Below are 19,211 nucleotides of genomic sequence, written 5' to 3'. Positions count from 1 at the left end.
TTGAAGACTCAGACAATTTTGTATAGTGATCAGGGCTGCCTGGGCTAGGGCATTACAGATTCAAATCCCAATTGAATTATGGATATCTTGAAATATCTTGGATCAGTCACAATCTCTCACTTTGGCTCAATTTATAACATGTGAGTGGGGGGAAAGAGAATTAAACATTTATGTGCTATGTTCCCACAAATATAGCACATCAAAACGTGATGGTCCTAAATGGGACCAGGCTATCTGAAGGACTGCCTCTCTCCAGTTACATCAGCCTGCCCCATTAGAATTTGGCAGAGAAAACATGTTCCGACACTTTGTGTACCAGCAGCTAGGGACCTACATTTTGTGGGTCCCAGGAGACATGCTTCCTCTGCCCTGGTGCCTGCCTTATGGAACATTCCCCAACCCCCAATTAGATTAGCTCCATCCCCTTTGATTTTTAGGAACACACTCAAGACCTGGTTTAGAACAGAATAGAATAGAATTTTTTATTGGCCAAGTGTGATTGGACACACAAGGAATTTGTCTTGGTGCATATGCTCTCAGTGTACATAAAAGAAAAGATACGTTCATCAAGGTACAACATTTACAACACAATTGATGATCAATATATCAATATAAATCATATTGCATATATGTGAGTACGTAATTGTACATGTGTGTGTATGATGGTTTCAAACTGAGCCAATTTTAAATTTCAATATTTCAAACTAGTAATCTACGCTTATTCAAGTGTAGAACTGGAAAACAACCACCAACCATATATGACAGCAAAACAATTCATAAAACCAAGTCTTTGCTGACATCTAATGGCCTCCAGAGTTTTGCAACCTAGATATAGGTTGACTGTATCTAGGTTTGAATGACTAAGAAGAAACCATCACTGGAGTTAAACATAGCTGTAGAAACCAATATCAGAATCCCTGCAGTAAAACATGCACAGAGAATCACAGGCTAATTCTGTGGACTGTTTGGGTATAAGAAATAATGAGAAGTGAAGCAAATCTATTTTTCAAGTCACTAACCTGATTTGAACAAAACAAAAGTGATGGTTTAATATTATATCTAAATTTCCCCTTCCCCTTTCTTACAACTGTTTCCATTTTCAAATAAACACTGTATTTTCATCCAATTTGGGAACTACAGTCAGAAACAAAATACATGGTTTAATCTTGACTCATTTGGACAAACATTAGCTTGAATTAACCACAATCTGTTTTCAATCCTCTCCCATTTTCAATAATTTCCACAGATGAAATCAAAATAAAATGGAACTGGATGCTTCTTGTGGTCATTTAGAAGAGAAGAGGGCAATGGTAGAACTGCTTAATGTCCAGGTCACATGTAATGATCCCTGAACTACATTATATCTGAATGTGGCCTTCATAAAAGCAGCTTTCAATGTGCCAAATAACAGTAAATTTGCTTTAAGACACAGAGATTCAGAATGAGATCATAAGGAATCTGCTTTAGTAGTTCAGCTTTAAGGCCAATAAAACTTAATCTCACTTGATTTAATTTGGACTTTAATTCTATTTCTGCCTACTATTCACCTCCTCCAAAGGGTATGTTTCTTCAAATCTTTTCTAGAATGGATGGTGTTCAAAAATTGTTTACTAGTTCTTTTAGATCAGGGGTCCTCAAACTTGGCAGCTTTAAGACTTGTGGACTTCAACTCCCAGAATTCTCCAGCCAACTATGCTATGCTGGCTGGAGTATTCTGGGAGTTGAAGTCCACAAGTCTTAAAGCTGCCAAGTCTGAAGACCTCTGTTCTAGATTAATGTCTTTCATTAAATCATAATATATTGCCTCATGTACTGCCCATGGTTTTCACTTTCAGCACTAGTAAGAAGCTCAGGAGGTATTTATCAAGAACACAGCTGATGATTTACTGTTCAGGTTCTGCTGAATTCCTTCAGGAACTGTCTTTTCAACCTCTGACCATAAATTCTATATTACAAAATTGGCAGACTTTAAAGTACCTTGTTACTATGTAATGCAAAAAAAGGAAAAAGAAAAAAAAAGAGAGAGAAAAAATCCTGAACTGAAAAGACCTACCTATTTAAGGGGCAGAAATCAGTTTTATCTTAGACATATGATCAAAATGTAGAAAATAAAATGTCTACCCTTTGGGGAATGCATAATAATATTCCGTAATAAATACCATGGTATGTGCCATTCCAAAGAAATGCATAAGTCCTTGTGTTTTGTAATAGCCAGAGGAACCTTTCTCAAAGTTTTTAAATCAGCTGCATTTTTCCAGACTGACATGGGTACTTTGGAAGGTGTCCCAGTTATCTTTGCACGCATGTGTACATATAGCCATATGCGGGGTGGGGGAGGCAGAAGGAGTGATGCTTTTGAAGGATTTGTACCAGGGGTGAAATGCTCCTGGTTCAGATTGGATCACCCAATCCAGTAACAATCTTGGCTGATGGTTTGGAGAACCAGTAGCAATCGCGGCGTGAGGCTCCACCCACCGGCCCAGCTGTCGTTACTTACTTACTTATTTATTTATTTTGTCAAATACATATTAAATAATATATATATATAAGTATAAGCATGAAATAACCACACAAAATGAATACAACCAAAGGGAACATTAGGACAGGAACGCTAGGCACACTGGTACTCTTATGCACGCCCTTTACAGACCACTTAGGAATGGGGTGAAGTCAACAGTAGACAGTCTTAGGTTAAAATTTTGGGGATTTTGGGATGAGACCACGGAGTCTGGTAGTGCATTCCAGGCATTAACAACTCATATTTTCTGCAGTCGAGATTGGAGCGGTTCACTTTAAATTTGAATCTATTGTGTGCTCATGTATTGTTGTGGTTGAGGCTGAAGTAGTCATTGACAGGAAGGACATTGTAGCAGATGATTTTATGAGCTATGCTCAGGTCATACCGAAGACGGCGTAGTTCTAAATTTTCTAAACCCAGAATTTCAAGTCTGGTGGCATAAGGTATTTTCTTGCGATCAGAGGAGTGGAGGACTCTTCTTGTGAAATATTTCTGGACGCACTCAATTATATTAATGTTCAATATGCAGTGCAGGTTCCAGACAGATGAGCTGTATTCGAGAATTGGTCTAGCAAAGGTTTTAACCAGGAAGTAATGTGTTTTGTACCCTTTGCGCATGCGCAGAAAGGTTTCACACATGTGCAGAGGGTGTGTGCACGCATGTAACACATGCATGCGTGCTTGCTTCACTCACGTGTGCGTGGCACATGCAATTCTGAACCGATAAGGAAGGTAAGTAGATTTCACCTCTGATTTGCACTGATCTAATATATAGTTATCCTAGGCTAAAGTATTAGATTCAGCAAATTTTCACTGGTTTCTGAGAAGTCCTATCACCCAAAGAGTGAATTAATTCATAGGAAAGTTCTATGAACAACTTATTATACCCAGGAGGCAATGTTATTTTAAAACAAGTCCAGTTTTTACTTATCCAAGATTATAGCTGGACTGGAATACCATCACCACATGTGAAAGTAGCACTTTTAAAATGGCTCATTTAGAGCAGGAGTCTCCAATCTTGGTAACTTTAAGCCTGGAGGACTTCAAAGGAAAGCTGGCTGGGGATTTCTGGGAGTTGAAGTCCGCCAAGCTTAAAGTTGCCAAGGTTGGTGACCACTGATTTAGAGGATATTGCGGGGTTACTTAACTCCGGAATCTCTCAGCTAGCAGTTTGCAGGGTACCATTTTGGTGGTTACAGATCATCTACCAGAACTCAGGAAGGTTGTATTTTCCTTTCCCTATCCTTCACCTTCAAGTTCTTGGGTTGTTAATGGAGAAGAATATTTGATTGACAGGAGAGTTGGTACTATCACTTATCTCAGCTTATGCTGAGAAAAGAGACCCTGCTTCATAGAACTGGACCCTGCTTCACTTGGGGCAATACAGGTAGTCCTCAACTTAGAAAATTTCATTTAGTGGCTTTTCAAAGGTACAAGGACACTGAAAAAAGTGACTTATGACTGCTTTTCAGTTATGATCTTTGCAGCATCCCCATGATCATGTGATCAGAATTCAGATGTTTGGCAACTGGTTCATATTTATGACCGTTGCTATGCCCCAGGGTCACATGATCATCTTTTGCAACCTTCTGACAAGAAAAGTCAATAGGAAACCAGGTTGTTAACTTACCAACTGCAGTGATTCACTTAACAACTCTGGCAAGAAAGGCTGTAAAATAGGGTTTTGCCCCTGACCCAAAATCAGTGTACTAGAAATACAATGGGTTTATTTATTTATCCATTTTTAAAATTGCTCATCTCCCTTATTTGTTGTTAGTTGTGAAATCGTGTCTGACCCATCGTGACCCCATGAACAACCTTCCTCCAGGCCTTCCTATCCTCTACCATCCTCTGGAGTCCATTTAAGGTCACGCCTACTGCTTCAGTGACTCCATCCAGCCACCTCATTCTGTCGTCCCCTTCTTCTTTTGCCCTCAGTCTTTCCCAGCATTAAGCTCTTCTCCAGTGAGTCCTTCCTTCTCATTAGGTGGCCAAAGTATTTCAGTTTCATCTTCAGGATCTGACATTCTAAAGAGCAGTCAGGGTTGATTTCTTCTAGGACTGACTTGTTTGTTCACCTTGCAGTCCAAGGGATTCACAGGAGTCTTCTCCAGAACCAGAGTTCAAAGGCCTCAATTCTCCCTTATAGAGGTGGTTATCTCAAAGATAACCAGGGCTCTGTATGTCACACAGGCTTGTCCTCCTCTCTCAGTCTCTCACCAATAGAATCAGATTCAGAATGGCTTTCCGCACCTGCTGTTTTATTTCAGCATTCAACCATTTTATGACCATAGCAGCTCTATTACTGCTGGACTAGACAGAAAAATAAGCAATAATTTAAAAGGTTCATTGGGAAGATCAGGACAATGCTCTAATACAGTCTCTGGGAATAGGACATAGCATGACTTGAGATGATGGTACTGTTGTGTCTTGTCCGCTCTCACCGCAGCCGGGGTCTGCTTATCTGGTCCCGAACACGGAGGAATGTATGCCTCCCGGCCCCAGTCCTGGCTCCATGCCCAGACAAGCTGCAGAGGAGGGGGCACCTCCCGGTCCCAGCCCTGGCTCCATGCCCAAGCAGGCTGCAGAGGAGGGAGCATCCCCCGGTCCCAGCCCTGGCTCCATGCCCAGGCAAACGGAGCAGCTAGACCCCTCCCACTCCTCCACAGCATGTGAGCCTGAGGAAAGTTTACTTCCAACAGCTGATTGGAGTGACCCTCGCATCAGAAGATGGGATAGGCGGAGGCAACAGAAGGAAGGGAGGGGCAGGCCTTAATGAGTACTGAGTCATGGAGCCACACCCCATGGCCTATATAAAGGATCTGCTTTCTGGCAGTCTCTGAGTCAGGCAAAGTCGAACTTATCTTGCTGAAGTCACTTACCGGTCTCCTGCCTGCTCTGAGGACTTTGCTAGGACTTTGGGCAGAGCTGCAGAGGCAAGCCTGATTCGGATTTCCCTGACCCGGCCGTCAGCGGAGGAGTGGGACACAACAGGTACTTTATTCTGAATATAAAAGTAAAGGTAAAGGTTCCCCTCGCACATATGTGCTAGTTGTTCCTGACTCTAGGGGGCGGTGCTCATCTCCGTTTCAAAGCCAAAGAGCTGTCCGAAGAAATCTCCGTGGTCATGTGGCCGGCATGACTAAACACCAAAGGTGCACGGAACGCTGTTACCTTCCCACCAAAGTGGTCCCTATTTTTCTACTTGCATTTTTTACGTGCTTTCGATTCTGCTAGATTGGCAGAATCTGGGACAAGTAACAGGAACTCACTCTGTTACATGGCACTAGGGATTCGAACCACTGAACTTCTGACCTTTCAATCAACAAGTTCAGCATCTCAGCCACTGGGCCACCATGCCCCTTATTCGGAATATAGAACAGATCAATACATGTTTTGTTTTGGGCGTGGAACGTTATAAACAGCCATGATGAGCTTTGAGAGTGAAGTCTGAATCATTTTGGAAACCTCCCTCCCATCTTTTCCACTACTAGCAGTGCATCTATCTAGGGTTTATCACTACAGTGAAAGTACTAGGGGATTTTCTGTAGAAGAGATCTTAATGCTGGAAATGAATTTTTGTGATTTAATTTACTTGCCTATCTATGAGCAGGACCAACAGGAGATATATCTTTACTCTCTCTTTTTCAGGCAGGGGTGGTAAATCTATAGCCAAACCTGGCTTGATTTCTGTCCTTGGACAGATGAGATGATGTCAGTGACCAGGGCTGACAGGGAATGCAACTGGAAGGGTGTGTGCTTGGTATTATTCCAATTCAATGTAATGCTGAACATGACTGGATCAGGCTTGATGGTTATGATCCTGTTTCTCATCTGTGTCTAATCTACAATGCTGTTAGGATTGCATGTTCTGAAACTGTGTCAGTTTCTCCGGGCACATGCATTGGATTGCAGCCAGAAGCTCTGGTAATCTTAGTTTAATCTTCCAATTGATTGAAGATGGACAAAAAAACTGTGGCTACAGGGCCACACTTGTTCCTAACTTTTAAAATTAACCATTGCAAAGTACTAATGGAATGAATTCAACCCAAATACAACAACCTTGAAATTAGAGAAGGCCCACACACAGTGCTATTCTTAATGAAACATGCACAGTTCCACCAAATCCCTAAGAATTTGGCAATGCTTGTGCAGTGACTGCAAATCTGTTCTTTGCACAATTATTACATGCAATAATATTAAACATAATTACCTTGAAGCATCAGGGTAGATCATACAACAGGTGTTTCAGTATGTTATTATGTTCACTTTTAATGAACCAGAATATTGAATGTTCCTGTTGAAGCCAATGTTTTTGTTGGCAGCAAACTTTGGCTAAGTCTGCTGGCTAAATCTGTTTTAGAAAATGGAGCATTAGCAAAGTTTGGGATGATTATATAAGAAACAGATTGTGTGTGTGCAAGGATATTATGAAAACTCGAGTAAGTCTATTTTTATTCAGAAAACTCCAGTTATTAAGTAGATTAGAAGAATAATCTGTCTAAGTATCATTTGCTAAGTAAGTGGTATCTTCAGGCAAAATTGGGGAAACTGCACTGCCAGCTCAAGTTGGCTGTTTGCCCCAATTTTGCTTGAGCAGAAAGCCTGCCAGGACTGCCCCATCTATTTCAAGGCCTTACATCCCACAGGGAAAGTAGTTTTAGAAGGGGAAATCCTCCCCCTCAAGGCAGCTTCCTGCTTCCTGCAGTTGATGAGGAGCTTGTGGAGACAGATGCTGGAGATCCAAATTCTGCAAGGAACCCTTGTTAGAAAGGGTGATTCTGAACCTAAGCAAGGGTTTTGGAAAAAAACAAACAAATGCAGAGTAATTAGTAGCTGAGCATTCCACTGAAAAGATAACAAATGCTCATAATATCTTGTCTTGGATGCAGAGTTTGAACTTTGCCCAGTTTATTATATTATAGAAGCAAAAATGTTTTTGATTAAGGAATACGTAAGGATAAAAAGTCTCCCCCTTAACCTTAATTGAGAGAGACACAGCAAGAGAGTTCCACTTGTCTTTAAAGACAGATTTGTTTAAGTTAGTGAGAAATAGTCCCTGGGCTTTTTGTGAAAATCCTTTCTTTTCTTTATCTCTCACTATTTGTCCTAGTAGTCAAAATATAGGTACAAAGAGATGCTGCAGTCTCCAACAACAGATCTGGCCAACTAGGCCATTGGACAGAATCATGCTTTGCCAGACTTGTCAGCCCGAAGTCTCCTCCCCAGGCTGGCTGGCTCTTCTTTTAAACAGCTTTCCTTGCCAGGGAGATTCTACTTCAGACGAACCAGAAATGGAAGCTGTTGGTGATGGGAATTCACAATTATTTTCCAGATAGCGTACTCCCATTCATTATCTTCTTTTGTGATAAGAGAGAGAGCAGCATAAAGAAAATCTGGCTCCAGGAAACTGCTGTAGTGTTAGGGCTAAATTCCCAGGCTATTAAAACAGGTTCATGATACACTTTTAGACAAGCATGGTGTAAATGCTATGTGAGGAAGACCTTGAGAAATGGGACAAAAAGATGCTCTCTAGGTAATGGTCAGATAAGAGAGGGGATTGCCATGGACATCAGTGGTAGGTTTCAAATTTTTTTACTACTGGTTCTGTGCGTGTGGCATGGCTCAGTGACCGTGGCAGGGGAAGGATACTGTAAAAACTCCATTCTCTCCCCACACCAGAGGAAGGATACTGCAAAATCCCCATTTCCTCCTGATCAGCCGGGAATTGGGAGGCAGAGAATAGATGGGGGTGGGGCCAGTCAGAATTTTTACTACCGGTTCTCCAAACTACTCAAAATTTCCACTACCGGTTCTCCAGAACTGGTCATAACCTGCTGAAGCCCACCTCTGATCGACACAGAGAACGGCTCAGAAGGGACTCTCCCTAGCATCTCAGGCTGTAAAGGAGATGGCAGGAGTTTTGTATCCCCAGACTTGCAAGTTTTTGTTATTGTAAGACTACGTTAATAAGATAAGTCTTATCTGACTATTACATAGGCAACATGCCTTTGCCCTTTTCTCAAGGTGTGTCTCACATACCATTACAACTGCATGTACCGTATTTGTTTGCCTTAACTTTTTATGAAGCTATAGCCAATTGCTAAAGTTGGTGCAACTCAAACTGATACAGTTTGATGATCCCGTTTTATATTTGGTTCCTATGATCGGCTTAATAACTTGCCATTCATCTTATATGCTTTCCTGTCCCTCTTTTCTTTCATGATTATCAGTTTCTTGTTTTCGGCTTTTCGTTCTCCTATCAAAATCTGTGTCATTTTGTTGTTGATGCCTTTTGTTCTTTATTTCTTTTATAGACTTCTTTCGATATACTTTAATTTAGTTTTAGGCAGCTGTAAGACGTTTGTTTCCTTTATCCATTGTGGTTGGTAGACCGCATGCCAGACAGTTAAAGTACACAAGCTTTGTGATCAATGCCCACATGTTTTTGTGGTGATGGCTCATATTCTGAGCATGACCTGCTTAAAGCCCAACTTTAGCGCATCATTCCTGCCAATTTTCTTCCAGGCCCTGAATAACTGTTAGAGTTTAAGTCTTTGGTTTTACATGGATTTTATCAAATATGTATGTTGGCTAGAACTGTTAAGTTAAAAATAATTTAAATCTTTTATTCAATTATTTTTCTTTATTTTTTCTTCAGACCTGAGCAATGTGGTATATGCAGTACAATGCTATGAGCCATGTGCAGATCTGTACATTGGGGAAACAAAACAACCACTTCATAAGCACGTGGCACAACAGAGGAGAACAAACACATCTGGACTAGATTCAGCAGTCCATCTGCATTTAAAAGACACAGGCCACTCTTTTGAAGACAGCAAAGCCCACATTTTGGACAGAGAGGACCACTGGATTAAAAGAGGGGTCAAAGAATCCATCTATGTCAAAATTGAAGAGCCCTCTGTCAAGAGAGGGGGAGGGATATGACATCACCTATTTCCACTCTAAAACGCAGTCCTTTCAATAGTTCCAAGAAGGCTCCACACAGATTTGCACTACTCAGGTGATGCTGACACAGATAAACCTCCAGGTGACCTTAATGACTCGCTAAAAAAATGCAAACGACCAGCTGTCTGCAAGGAGTATAAATCCTTCCATTCCCCACCATCCAGTTAGAACTGAAGAAGCTTCTTGGATGAGAAGTGAAATGTCTTCAAAGAAAAAAACAGAAAGTCCAGTTGCCTCTTGAAAAAACACCTTTGGGACAACCATGACCTGGATGATTGAGAATCTCCATAGACATTCTTTCTTTGGGTTTTCTACTAAATTGTACCTTTAGAATATACATATTGAAGAAAGTAAACGTGGCCTTGGGAATGGAGCAATGAACTATTATAGGTAGTCCTTGATCTATGACCACAATTGGGCCTGGAATTCTTGTCACTGTGGTTGTACCTTGAGTCACCACAAGACCAGACTCAGTTTTATAATCATTTCTATGATCACTGTTAAGTGAGTTACCAAAAGGAGTTAAGTGAGTTGCAAAAATGTTGCCAAATGTGCTTTGTGATTGCAGGATACTGCAACTGGTTGTAAATGTAAGTCAGCTGCCAAGCACCCAAAATGGAATTATGTGAAACAAGAGTGATGCAGTAGTATTCATAACTTCGAAGAGTAACTTTTTTCAAGTCTGTTGTAACTTTGAACAGTCATTAAGTGATTGGTTGTAAGTGAAGAACTATCTGTAAGGGAGGAGAAACGATTACTGTGCCTTGAGAAAGAACAAAGTATGAGAAAAATGCTTGGTATAAGATATACCAGGAACCACTTGTTCCTGCAACTGGCAGGAACAAGTGGTTCAGTAAATTTCTATTTTTTGTCAAACAATAATGCTCCTTGCATGATTTAATTACAGTATAGGTCTGAAAATTTTTATTAAATTTGAACATTTTGCTTGGATTTGAAGAACATATTAAATCACAGATTGATCCAACATATTTTAATTTATCATGTTATCCAAATGCAAATAGTAAATGAAGATTCATTATAAACTATGGTCATGGTTGATGATTAAGTCAGAAGGCATTTCAAACTTCCTAAATTAAAGGGGGGAAAATAATCCATTGTTCCTTCAGAGTAAATATAGAGAGCCCTGATTCCACAACTCTCTGGCTGAGAGGCAAAAACTTTCACACAAAACATTTCTTTGTATAAATCCTTAGTTTTATAGCAGTCTCACTTACAGACAAAACCTCAGTTAAGATCTTTCCAAAGTACAATTGTGGAATGCAGGGTGTTTTTTTAAAAAAAGTACTTATCAATCAATTGCTGACATAAGCTCGACTGATAGCCACTTCGAGGAGTTAAGTAAATTATTTTTTTAAAGAATGGATGGTTTAGAAGGGGTAAAAAATAGATGAGCACTGCGAGTTGAATAATATTCTCTACAAGAGCTAACACTATAAATTGTGTTAAGTATTTCCTGCAGCATTGAATTATGGGATAATGGAAAAAGGTAAAGACAGTTTTGCTAAGTTCTCTAATGGTTCTTTTTAATATATGTGTTGCATGACTGGTGACTGATAACTAGAATTTAAAGTGTAACACTGCTCTCGAGCTATATTTCAGTTGGCTCCATGTACATCTTTGGCTGAAAAGGCTGCTTTTGAAAACTTGGACTAATAATATTTCTCTTTGGACATGCCCAGCTGTGGCTGTTTGGGGCATTGGGTTGTACTCATCCATCAGATCTGAATTCTGCAAACCATGAGAAGTTATCATGCATTTAGATGCATTGGTTATGGCTGGAATCCAAAGAGCTACTTTAAGTTGTTTTAAAAAATGAAGGTTTGTATTCATCAATGTTTCTTTTTTTAAATGTTCTTATACCCTATATTTTTTAAAAAATGTTTTTCTGATCCCAAGTTTTTATTATTTACCTTATTTTAATTTTTATGTCTTACCTTTCTTCTAGAAAGGATCCTAGAATGGCTACCATATGAAGAAAATCCACCGAATTATTACTATTATTTGTTACATCAATGCCTTATTGTTCTTGAAAGAAATTAAGATATATGAATACAATTTCCTCCCCTCCCCAAAAACCCCCCACTGTATCTTCACTAGAACCATAGGTGGGATAAGCCTAAGAGCATTCAGTAGAGTACATTGAGTAGAGGCTGAATCCAATTCTTCCAATCCTTAAGATATAAAAAGTTGGCATACTTTTCTATTCCCTGAATTCTCACCAATACCAATGCAATAGAGAATTCTTGGAGTTGCAATCTAGACATCTGGCAGATGCCAAGACTGGATTGGCAAACAAACAGGTTCTAAATCTCAGTGGATATCCAGTAGAGGAGGCGAACATTACTTGTTATTTAAGAAACATTATTATCCACGTTCAGTGGCAATGAATGGATATCTGCAAAAATAAAAATCAGGGATATGTGGCCTTTGAACAGCACACTACAGGCTGCCTATCCCTGCCATAGGCAATGGGATTACTGGTGCTAAACATTCTGGTACTCACTCTGGTACAAAATTATTCCAATTGTCTACCAGCAATATCATGCAACGTCATGCAATCAGCATAGGGCTGTGGTGGTGCAGTGGTTAGAATGCAGTACTGAAGACTAATTCTGCTGACTGCAGGTTGCTGCAATTTGGCAGTTCAACTCTCACCAGGCTCAAGGTTGACTCAGCCTTCCATCCTTCCAAGGTGGGTAAAATGAGGACCCAGATTGTTGGGGGGAAAATGCTGACTCTGTAAATCCCTTAGAGAGGGCTGTAAAGCACTGTGATGCGGTATACAAGTCTAAGCGTCCTTTGCACTTAGTGCCCTTTGCATCAAAAGGGCACCTTTGCCCTCTGGCATCAAAATCTGATGAAACTGTAGTTTTCAGATGCTTAACATTTCTCTCACCTAAGGAAGAGAAAGAGATAGAGAAGTGTGTTAGTTGCTGGATCTTTACCAAAAGGAACAGAGCTGATAATAAGGGATTCTTACGTTTGCTATTAGCAAAGGATTTCCTATAACATGCTGTGCTTCCTCACAGGCCATAGATAGGATGTTTCTTTAGTCATTCTGATGCAAAGCTCTTTTTGCAACATCAAGAATAATAACAAGCAATAAGTCCAGACATCCCAGTTTTTCCACTATATTTCAGGGCAACGAATAGAGATGTCTGCAAAAATATAATTGGGGATGGGGTAATTGTGACCTCTGAATTATAGGTTTACAAAGAGACTAGCAGTGTTTTATGAGACCCAATGCTTTCTGCAGATAGGGTCACAGTTTCTATTTGCAAGGGGTCTGCTTCTCTGGTGAGGCTGTTAGAGGAAAGCTAAACTCTCCAAAGTAATCTTAGAGATTTGGAGAATGTCAGAATCATACAGTCAATCTTCTCTGAAATCAGAAAGCTCTTATTTAACCCCCTCCCAAATGTTGTAGTGAGGCTTGGAAAAAAAATTAAGCTGGGCCAGGATCTTTATTTTGGAAACAAAAGTATGTCAAGGGATGTAGAAAATCCATGCAAAAGCCATAAACCGAAGCCAGAAGTAGAAAAAGACACTTTAAAATATTCTCTGAGAAAAGCAAACACACAAAAAATGAAAGTAGTGGGAGCAGTTCTAGCTTCTGAATACCTTTCAAGTGTAGCTCCATGCAGAGAGCGTTGCAATAGTCCAAATTTGCAATTATCCAAGATACATGTGATCTGTTAAACATGTTCCCTCCTTTGTTCATTTTAGGGATGCCAAACCAGGACAACCCATCTTTTTGCAGCTGGGGATATTTTTCTAAATAGGAAACACCATTTTCCTAGCCTTTTCTCTTATTTTTAAGGGGCAATGGGATGTGGAGAAGGAGGAAACTGTTCCTGATTACAAAAGTTCATTACTCCTTATTTTTTCAATTTCCCACTGGCCCCATGTTCTGGGACTATAACTCTTTCTCCAGTTCCTTGTTAGCTTTTTTGACTTTGAACATAATTTCTTCCAAACTTTGTTGGTAGGGGAAAAAAAAAGTTGAAGTTCTGAGGGATTCTGCTTTTTTGGCTTTTATTTCTGCAGAGGCAGCTTTTGCTGTTTTTGGAGAAAGGGGATGTCTTCTGTTTTCTAGCAGTGTTTATAGCACTTCATTATGAAATAATAGGATTGTCGGGAGAAGTTTCATGGAGTTAAGCTGTTTTCTATTCTGCTACCAAATCTGTACTTTCTTTGGCAGGCATTTCATATTGTCCCAGTCAAATCAAAAGGACCTGTAATGTCATCAGGTTTGAGGTTGCCAGAGGACCAGTGAGATCTTAAAATATTATTATTGCTATTAATAACTATTTTCTCATAGTGATTTTTAAATTTTAAAATAATGACTTTTTAAAATACGTTTACCATTTTATGATTTTGTTGTGTGCTACCCAGATGTTTTGTAAGATGGTAGGCCATATAAATTTTATATATAAATAAATAATTATAAATAAATGAATGGTGAGGATGGCAATTTAATAACACTAGTATGTAATCCTGAGGACCTCTGTCAATGTATGTTAGTTCTTTAAAAAGTATTAGCTTCTCAATCATTTTAGCCAAAGTCTACAGCCTCTTAAATTAAAGTAGTTACTCCCTACCTAATCCATGCAAAAGCCATAAACCGAAGCCAGAAGTTGCATACTATACTTACTTTCAACACATCATCTAACTCAGATTCTATCAGATCAGATAGGGTGGGTGTGGTTCCAGAGCATGACTTTCCTTAAAAGATGTGGCTTAAAGACTGTGGCTTCCCTTAAAGCAGGGGTCACCAACCTTTTGGACCTCAGGGACCACTAAATTCATAATTTTAAAACCCACGGACCACTAATATGATCTGCCTAATGACCAGGCTGGATGGGTGTAGCTAAGTGGTCATGTGACTGGGTGGGGCAATTCGATGTCACTCATGTTGAGGGTTAGGGTTACTCACTCACATCAAGGGGCACCTCGCCAGCCTCTATTTGCCCCTCCCCTGCCAGTCACTCCTTGCCTCTCCACCTGGGCTCCTTAGGGTCCCAACAGGAAGCATTGCTGGAGCTAAGCAGCCACCACGAGAAAGAGTTGGCAAAACAGCTGGCTCAGTTCAAATTGGATCTGACCGAAAAGGAGGCTCAGCAGAAGCACCTCACTGAGGACTATGAGCATAAGCTTTCCAAGCAGAGGGAAGACCTGCAGGAGTGCAAGGCCAGGGACCGGCACCTGGAGACTCAGTGGGCTGAGAAAATCAGCCAGTTCCAGGCCATGATGCAGTCCCACTAGAACAAGGCCCTCCGGCTCTTCACCACCAGTTGCGCTTCCCTCCAGCCTTCGTCCAAAGCCCTGCACCAGGAGGCTGAAGCAGACACCAAGTCAGAGTTTCTGTCCCCTTCGACTCACACAAAAAGACCCCAAAGGGGGAGGCTCTCTGCAGCAACATAAACGTTCATTGCACGTATCTGTCCCAGGGGCCGTAGTTTGAGGACTCCCAATTTAGTGCAATATGAAAAATGCAAATAATTTTTCTGCGGACCACCAAACTTTTCTTGCGAACCACCAGTGGTCCATGGACCACCAGTTGGTGACCGCTGCCTTAAAGAATGTCATCTAATAGGGCATAGGACACTTCTCAATAGCAGCCCCTCCTGTGAAACATCCTATCCCCTGAGATATGGTGGGCCCCTTACCCCTCTGGGCTTCTGGAAAAACTGCTTCATCCCTCATGTTGTGGGATTGGGTGAAACTGCAGTTCAGTGATTGTTTTATATATATATATATAAGAGTATAGAGCATAAAAATTAAATATTTTTAATTTTTAAAATATTAATTGTTCTGGTCCTGGATCATCTCGTTCCTTTTGGCTCAATACAGAAGACTTCAGTATACGTCTGTCTGATGGCCCCATAAACCCACAGGATGTTAAACCAACTGAGAGTGGTATAACTCACTGCCAAATGATTCTATTTTTTAAACATCTGCAAGGATCTGGCTAGGGAATTCTCTATTCCCGTCATTTATTGTTCCTCTACTTTATTCTGCCCTTCTTTCATTTTTTCCTGAAGCCCAGCTTAACAAGCGGTAATTCTAGCACCAGTCCCAGACTCCATATTCAGTTTCTTACCCCCTTTTTCCTTTCTGCCCAGTGTATATTGTTGACGCATAATACATCCATAAAACATTTCCAACAGGATAGCTAGCATTATTTATTTTAAACATTTTTACCAGGCTTTTAAGGACATGAAACGTACCAAAAGAATCTATAAAATAGAAAAACACACAATACTATTACTCATATGATAATAAAATGAATAGCAAATGCCTTCTATTATTACGGAGGTTACCACCCTTAACTATATTCAAGCTACAGGTAGCATTCCCTGAAAATTTTAATATTAGCCAATATATGTTAGTGAAGCCAAAAGTATTCTATGCAAGCTAGCATCTCTAATTTGGAACCTACCTTATAAGCTATAAACTCTTTCTTTTCTTCTCTAATACATAGGTACTTATACTCTCAGGTTAGATTGCCTTTCATTTGATATATTGCCTTTATTTTTTCTTCTTCTTACCATTTCTTCTTCTTTTCCTTTACTTTGCATAATGTTGCTGATCCTGAAATGGAGCAGCATGAAAACTGTGCATCCACATTAATGAAACACCTTGTTCAGTAATAAAATCAGATATAGTTTCAGTGCAATAAAATCAGACACAAGAACTAACAAATAAAATGAATTGAGTAGATCTTTGAGTCTATTTTGTTTTAAAATAGGGCATTCTACTTCTTTAAGCTAAACATAGCCACCTCTTTTAAATTTTCAAACTTTCCTAACAGAAGCAGATCCCCCAAATCTTTACTCTTTACTCTTTTCCAGGGGTGGGTTCTGCTTACCTTTACTACCGGTTCGCAATGGGATCTCATGCGCAGATTGCTTATGATGACATCCGGGTCGGTGGGCAGAGCCTCCCGCCGATTTTACTACCGGTTCTATAGAACCGGTCTGAACGGGGGGCAACCCACCACTGCTCTTGTCATGTATCTAATGGACTGAATCCCCTTTGGAAATCAGATCATGTCATTTTTTATTTCCAGATTATAAATCGAGATGAGGGATTTTCCTGAAGTGTTTGCCTTTAGAACTGCCATTCACATTCTGTGTTCATGAATCACAATCTGGGTATTGTAGAAATTCATGCCCTTGATTCCTTCATGCTCTGAATGAACCCACCGGCCAGGGGTTCTTGGCTATTGTGATATACTGTGTAATTTCTGAAATAGGCAAAGTCCGTTTTACTGTTAAAAAGGAAGACATCTGGAAACTCCAGGGCTATTCTGAGCAAGAATGCTGGCAGAGTAGACTTCTCTAAGTAACTCTCAAACAATACTGCCTGTTTACTCAAACAAATAAAAAAAATGGAAAGCTTCCTCCTGTAACAGTGGTTGTAAAATAAATATTTAACTTTTTAAAGTTCTGAATCCATCTGTCCAAAGGACATGTGTTGTGGTGTATTTGTGGCCTTCCTAATTTATTCAAACAGAGCAGCCACCATGCATTTACTTTGTTAAAAGTGGGAACTTGCAACAAGTACTAATGCATTTTGCCACTTGAAGATTTCTCAGCAAAAACACCCTGTGAACTGCAGTATCCATACAAAAACCTTTTCCTTCATTTGAACATTCCATTTCTGAACCAATTTTGTCATAACATCCCCATCAGAGCCTCTCTTCATTTATGCTGCCAAAGTATAAAAATGGACTCTCTCCACCCTCCATCTATGTGCTAGAGTAAACATCTATTAATTTTCCCAGATCACAAAATCTTCAGCTCCTGGAGACTGAATATGCCTGCACAGTATGTAGCTCTGCCTTGAATCAACTCAACAGAAAGTGTCCAAATATTTGGTTGGTAATGGAGAAAATGGATGCAAGTGATCCATGGCTCTTATGCACAACATCAAAGTCTTCAGAGACAAGCAGCTATTATCAAGTCAATGACTAATAACGGTACAAGAGGTCAGCTATTCCATTAAGAGATTATGATGACTCTAAGTTCACAGTGATTTGTGGAAAACTAAAAAATATACTTTAAAAACTCACAAAGAAAGTTTAAAAACAATATGTGCAGTATTCTATGCATAGGTCTTTAGGATATCAATTGGCTCATAAGTTATTGAATGACAGACTGCTCATAAGAACAAGAAAAAAACGAATAGAATTTCATCTCTGCAGAATATTTTGAATTGTTTTGTAGTATAGAGACAGAATTGGTCACTGTCTTGGATGATCCATGTTGGGGCCTGGATGGGGTGGGGTGGGGAGTATGTCTGTCCTAGTCCTACTGAAACTTTTGGTGGTTTTGATGCCATCAAGCATAGTATCTTGCTATCTTTCTGGACCACCTATGGGGCTTGGAAATCATAGGCATTGTTTTGCAATGGTTCCATTCCTTCCCAAGCTGTAAGGGAGGTGCCATCGATGTCCCTTCACAGTGCCTGGAGGCTACAAAAAAATTTTTCTGATAAAAAAAAAATAGAAGAGGCAGGAAAGAAAAAATAAAAACAAAACAGTAAAGAAAAACAAAAGAAATACTGTATATAAATAACTTCTCCTTTCATTGCAACAAATATAAACAATTTTAGTAATTTATTTTCTCTTAAAATACAACAAATGTTGTTTTCTTCCCATATTTCATTTCTAATTTATAAATAGATTCTGAAAGCCTCATTTATTCACTCCTGTTTAGCAAAAGTCCATTAAGGGTTATCAGACATAACAACTGGTATTATTTATTTTAACCTTGATCAAATAAACTCACTTTATAAATACACTTTATAAACATTTTTCTTTCCTCTTCCCACAAAATTCTTCAATTTAGAAAAACTGTTTATAAATCCATTATGGGAAAACTATCCAGATCATTTTAGTTGATTGGTTGTATATCTCTTTTAATTATTAAGAGATCAGCCAGATTGATTGATTGATTGATTGATTGATTGGTGGTAGAATTTGCATTTGCTTTACATAGGATGATCTGAAGTGTTATGGAAAATGAAAAATCAAAATCCAATCATTTACAAGCACTATAAGAATTTTTAACATAAATAAAATTTGGCCTTAGAAATGTGTTACAGTAGCAAAAAACCAGGTGTAAAATGACAGACAAAAGTAGAATGAAATGCTGAATGACAATCAGGAGCCATCAGCATGAAGCATACAAGTATTTGGGCATTTTCAATCATAAGACCAAACACTGACAAATAAAAAATGTGATTAGTAAAGGATACATCTAAAGAAAGAGAAATAGCTAAAGATAAAACTGAATGCTGGAAATACCATCAAAGCCATCAATACCTGGACTCTATCTGTAATACAATACATGGGTGGAATTATTAACTTGCACCATGTGAACTGGAGAGTTTGGAAAAAAAAACCCCCAATAAAATTGATGAGTATTCATTAGGTATTTCATCCCTACAGTAATATTGACAGATTATACCTGCGGCACATAGATGGAGACAGAGGTTAATATCAAGTCAATTAAACTGTCATAGAAGAAAAGTGCATTGGTCAAGTATGTAAAAGACAACCAAGAAAAAGCATTGATGCAAGATAAAAGTTGGAACTTACTAAATGTAAAGAAAACAAAACATGAGTATTGAATCAAGTAATAAAACCACAAACAGAATGCTGGCAAGGAAAGGATTACATGATTAATTTCTACAGAAT

General features: G+C 39.4%; 1 protein-coding gene across 1 annotated transcript in view; it reads left to right on the top strand.

The window, feature by feature from the left end:
- The window catches only part of PKDCC (protein kinase domain containing, cytoplasmic), a 123,821-nt gene extending 109,881 nt beyond the window's left edge, over positions 1-13,940 (top strand). Inside the window, exon 6 of the mRNA XM_058165251.1 lies at positions 9,180-13,940. Within this exon, the coding sequence (XP_058021234.1) occupies positions 9,180-9,466 (287 nt within the window). The 3' untranslated portion in view covers positions 9,467-13,940. The remainder of the gene's footprint in view (positions 1-9,179) is intronic.
- The last annotated feature ends 5,271 nt before the right edge of the window (positions 13,941-19,211 follow it).

Source organism: Ahaetulla prasina, chromosome 1 (genome assembly GCF_028640845.1).
Source record: "Ahaetulla prasina isolate Xishuangbanna chromosome 1, ASM2864084v1, whole genome shotgun sequence".
NCBI classification, from domain to species: Eukaryota; Metazoa; Chordata; class Lepidosauria; order Squamata; family Colubridae; genus Ahaetulla; species Ahaetulla prasina.
The sequence above is the reverse complement of the archived record's forward strand: the minus strand, read 5'-3'. Positions and strand labels throughout refer to the sequence as shown.